Genomic DNA, 5695 nt, shown 5'->3' on the forward strand with positions numbered 1-5695 from the left:
TCTTTTTATTTACATATTCCAAGAAAATAAAATATTTAAGAACGGTCTACATTTTCTGACGGTGAACTACTGGTAAGATCCTTGATTTGGAGATCAATGGATATCCATATGGGGAGTCGCTCTCCATTCTGACATGTCGCCACTCCGAAATTGACTTCTTATTGTCGGAGTGGTTTAGGGTTAGGGTTAGAGATAGGGTTAGTGTCGGAATGGAGACATGTCGGAAAGGAGACATGTCGGAGTGGCGGGGTGTAACCATCAATATGACACGTTGACTGTGGAAGGAAGGTGGTGTAGAAAGAAGGATTTTTAGGAGGAGTCTTTTCATGGCTACCACTCAGCTATCGATCATGTCTGAGAGCTCCTGAAGCAGGTCGTCCTCTCCCATGGCCGGGTCCATGTCATCCTCCAGGTAGTCATCTGTGAACTCGTTCATCAGCTCTTCAAAGTCGTCCACTGCCGCGGGGGTGGATGTTGGAGACGGCACACGGGACGCAGCCAAACTGGGTCCACGTGACGTCGATTCGGTCGGAGTCTTCACTACGGGACTCTGAGGGAGGTTACAGTTCTCTCTGGCTGCACCCGTAGAGTTGGCAGCAGTGATGGCAGGCAGGACTTGGACAGGGCTCTTCTGCTGGATTACAGGGACTGCCTGGAGGTCCTCTCTCACCGCGCTGGTGTCTGGGCCTGAGCTCAACAAGCTTGTAGAACTCGTGGGCCTCTGGGTCTGTATACCTGGATTAGAAAGGCTGCTGTGTGTTCTCCTTGGTGCAGATGGTCCTGTAGATGACAGACGTGAAAGCCTTTATTGCAGTGTTTACACATTATTAGGGGAGAAAATGCCCCATTCTGGGATTTGGGATCCTTCCTATGTGAAAGTGGCACATGACTTTTTAAAGCAGATTTGAAATGTAATGCTGTCTATGGTCACATATGGTTAATCCCCAAAATTACAGAGAAATAACAGTATGCATCAGGTGAAATCCACAAGAAAAGTGAGAAGCAGCATACAGGTAGAAGTCAGGGAGCACTGACAGGAGAGTTCCTTGTGAGCCAAGCAACCCCAGTTGTGATTATCTCTTTAACAGATTTCTAGATTTCTAGATTTCTCTTCTAGATTGAAAGCATCAAATACAACATCCCATATTGGATTTCAACAACAGATGGAAATTCTAGTTACTAACTCTGGCAGCCTATTTGTCTCAGGCTATTGCCACATGTTGATGGGGTAGGAGAAGGAAGGGGTTGTAGAAACTAAGATTGAAAAGCCCCAAGAGGGAAGGGGGCTGAGGATGTATTATTATTATTACAATTATTATACATTAAAAAATATCGATGTCACCTTTTTGATCTTTCGCTACGTCAGGCGGTTTCCTTATATCGTGTTTCCCCTCTTTGGGCTCCCTGCTGTCATGTTGAAACATCTCATCATCTTCACCAGCCAGCTTCCTCCTCTTACATGCACTCTCCTGACGCTCTTCAGACTTGGTTGGTTCCTTTGAATTAAGAATTATGATCACCAAAATGACTTAGTTATGCATTTGATCTAAATGTGACATACACGGATTTGACCAAAAGGACAGACTAGCTCTACCAAAAAGGGCAAACATGACCAGCAATTGGGTGCGGCACGGTCTTCCTCAGCATAATCCGTAAATGACACCAGCTTTCTCTAATTTGTTTTCTCTCTGGTTGATTGTCTGTGCTAATCAGTAAAATCCCCTAGTGTAGTGGTCTCTTAAAATGAAAACCTTTATACATTCTGCCCTCATGAGTGGACATTACCAGCTTAAAGCCCCCTACAGCTTTTTTTTCTTTTCGTTTTTATATATTTTTTTTCTTCAGTTGTTTAATGTTTTCCTGTGCCAATGTAGTGCTATACATTGAGGCATCGTATACATTCTCTTTACAAATAAATACATTTTAAAACAAAGTTTCAACATTTTAATCTCATCTTAAAATGGTATTTAACTAAATGTGATGCAGTTGGTTTCAAACCTAGGCTCTACCGTTACATTACAATCATGACTATGTTAAGACAAAATGCAACCTCATGCGGTTTGGTGGGAGAAGCAGCACGTACTATCGGCTTAAATCTGTTAAATCTAAATACCCAGGCTGTCTAGACCATCATACCACGGTAGCTGTATTTGTGAGCGCTGTCCTGATGCTGCCCGAGGTGGGGCCGGGGGGCAACCAGACCCCGATGGTGGTGTTGTGTGCTGTCGGAGGCACCATTATAGGCCCGGGGGACGTCTTCGGGTTTGTTCGAGACTGATGGTTGTTGAGCAGGGATTGGCGTAGGGCAGGGAGGCCTTTCTGTGGGGCAGGGAATCAGTCACGGGTTTAGTAGATCATGATAATGTATTACGAACTCATTTGCTGCCAAAAACGAGGAACCCGAGAATTTCGCAATGTACCTCCCTGCCATGCCCGAGGAACCCGAGAATTTTGAAAAAAAATAAAAAAAAAAATTTCAAAAAAAATTGTTTGACCCCAAAAACGATAGTAGGCATGATAGCGATCGCGAAATCGCATGTTTAACCCCCATAGCAACCCCATCTTTCAAGCATGGCAGCCATTTTTGTTTACATTATAGGAAAACATAGTGGCTGTTAACTCATGAATGCCTGAACGGATTTCCATTCTGATTTTTTTGTTTGAAAGCTGTGAGCAATGTGGACACACGTGGTGCATGATCTAGGCATGGGTGTGCATTATCCGTGCACTACTGATTACATGGAAGTCTATGGAGACTCATGGCAGGATTGGAGTACGAAGGTATTGTTAAATGGCAGCAAGTGAGTTAAGGTTGTAATTATGTCCAGTTTATTACAGAGAGTCTGTCTTAGCACTTGAAAAGAGAGTTCATAAATAAATGGTTTCAGATCTCACCTACCCTATTAGTCATATTTAGTCTGGTTGCCCCGCAGGGTTAGGGTTAGAACAGGAAACAAACGTGCAAATGGAAGGTGAATTAAAATACCCACCAGTTATTTCCTTTTTTTTTTTTTACTTTCTGATCTTAACTGTATTACTGCCTGATGTTATTTATTTATTGGGTTTTGTGCCAGCAAAAGCACCTTACCTTTGCGATGTTATAGACAAAGATGTATTCATTTTCTTTTTCATCATTATTATTTTATTTTCTCCTTAAATAGGTGTACTTTGGCTATACTAGCAGTAGAGGGCAGCCTCGTGCAAGAATTAATGTGAAATGGGCCGCTGCAGCTTCCATACATTCAGGGCGCAGAGTCGCATCAGAGCAATAGAACGACAGCTAGCAGCCAAGAAGTGAATTTGGACATTATTGATGTTTACGTGAGGTGGAGATTTCAAAGCAGGATTACAGGAGATGCTTATACTGTACACACCCGCGCGACCCCTCATAAGTTTACAGACATCAAAACAAGGTACAAAAGAACGAGCCAAAGAACGTACTATTGGCAACGCGCCACCGGAAAAAATGGGGCGAACGGGAACGTCCAAAGCGGTAAAAGAGTTAATTGCTTTTATCTGCATAATGTGTTCTCTGTAAATCGCTTCGAGACTTAAAGTGTTTTGGCCGGAATTTTGCACAAACCTGCGACACCAGTGTGGTTCTGACGGCTGGGGTGGAGACTGTGGCCGCTGTACCACTATTCATGGCAAGGTTGCTTTGAAGAGTGCCAGGCTTGGCCATGGTCTGTCCTACCGTCATCACCGTCTGGGCCTTCTGAGGGACACTCTTCTTCACTGACATTGCCGTCCCCACATGAGCCACTGTGATGGCCTTCTAGAGAAACACGGCAATATTTCATGTTAACATTTAGGTATTTAGTTGACAGTATTATCAAGGGTACTTTACTAATACTTTAATGACCCATGAGAAAGATTCAATAACAATAGGATATAACATATTCATATTATTTGATGTATTATTATTTTAATGCAGATGGATATAGTAGACTAGTGAAAGTGAATGGTGAACATTCAGAATTTACAAGCCACTCGTCTTGTCAGTACCAATTTAAAACAGACTGTAACGTAACACCTAAACACAGCCTGAATGGTGTTTTTGACACTAATTTAGAACTTCAATACCAAAACGAAATACCTGTTATGCTAACTAGGGTCTTAACAGCGCAGAAACCGATGGCCTGCATGCGGCATTGGGCAGTAATATAAACAGATACATTCTGGCAAGGCAGCTGTTTAAGTGTTTAGCTTATTAGCTTCCTTCTCTGATTATGACTAGGGTTGGGTATCGTCTGCGATACTTTTAATGGTATCGATTCACTGACGTCGATACTATCGTGTATCGGTTCACGTAAAAACTAACGATACCTTGTTTTGATACTTTTGAATGCACCCCTTTGCCGGTCGCATCTGTAACAGTTGGGCTACTGAAAGTTTAATGACCGCTTTAGTAGGCTACACTCGTTACTGTGAAAATTATTATGATAATGATCCAACGTCTATAAAATAGCCCATAGAAAAAGGCAAATAATAAGTATAATAATAATAATAAATAAAAAGTATCGAAAATGGTATCGAAAAAGGTATCGTATCGATTCCCAGGTATCGAAAAAGGTATCGTATCGATTAAAAGGTGAACGATACCCATCCCTAATTATGACCACCCACCTTAGCATGAAATATGAATTAACACTAGCACTTTGAACCCTTAGGAAAAGTATTACTAACACGTTCTATTGTGTTTTACTATTACTACTACTACAGCTAGCTATTCATTTGCATTACGATGATACTTGATCTGATAATGTGGTATTTTGACAACCCGCTCCTGACATAGCAAATGCAACCTCTACCAGTCTACATAAGACTTTTGCAGAGTTAAAGGAAAAGTAATATAATCTTTACTGTCTGTGCTAATCAGTAAAATCAACCAATTGTAGTGGTATCTTGAAATGAAAACATTTATACAGTTTTCCTGTGCCAATGTATAGTGCTATACATTGAGGCATCTTATATTTACAATTGGCTTAAAGCCGCATCCCACTTCCAAGCGGTAGGTAGGGAGAACGTCCGATGTAGGTAGAACGTAGGGAATACCGCCCATAACTCTATCATTGGCCCCCCGTTGCCATGGTGACCGGTGATGTCGCAGTAAGTGGAGTGAAATTTGACACCACTGTGTACACACACACACACACACACACACACACACACACACACACACACACACACACACACACACACACACACACACAAAAATAGCTAATAGTTAGCTCACAACTTTCCACTTTTCTCTTTCACCTCAATCGCAGTAACATCCGTATACACCACGTCATCGCATCACCAATACGTTTTATTTATTATTATTTTATTTTTTTTCCAATTTTTTTTTCTCAAACATTTTTTTTTCTCAAAAAATGTTTTTTCTCTAAAAAAATTTTGAGAAAAAAAATTTTTTCTCAATTTTTTTTTGTATACATTTTATTTACAAATAAATACATTTTAAAACATCTTTTAATCTCATCTTAAAATGGTATTTAACTAAATGTGATGCAGTTGGTTTCAAACCTAGGCTCTACCGTTAAATTCAAATGACTATGCTCTTAAGACGTTTCTGTGCTTCACTTATACTTTGATTTTACATTTCAAAATGCAACCTTATGCGGTTTGGTGGGAGAAGCAGCACGTACTATCGGCTTAAATCTGTCAAATCTAAATACCCAGGCTGTCTAGACCA

General features: G+C 41.1%; 1 protein-coding gene across 1 annotated transcript; it reads right to left on the reverse strand.

Annotated features, from left to right (window-relative positions):
* Nucleotides 1-256: 256 nt before the first annotated feature.
* Nucleotides 257-3714, reverse strand: LOC308286467 (uncharacterized protein). The gene is made up of 4 exons (XM_080727498.1): nt 3584-3714; nt 2137-2319; nt 1343-1496; nt 257-780 (listed from the first exon to the last, which is right to left on the reverse strand). Exons 1-4 carry the CDS (start codon nt 3698-3700, stop codon nt 338-340), a joined length of 897 nt encoding a protein of 298 aa, XP_080583624.1. The 5' UTR covers nt 3701-3714; the 3' UTR covers nt 257-337.
* Between the last annotated feature and the right edge of the window lie 1981 nt (nt 3715-5695).

Source organism: Nannobrachium achirus (genome assembly GCF_963921795.1).
Source record: "Nannobrachium achirus genome assembly, chromosome: 6".
NCBI classification, from domain to species: Eukaryota; Metazoa; Chordata; class Actinopteri; order Myctophiformes; family Myctophidae; genus Nannobrachium; species Nannobrachium achirus.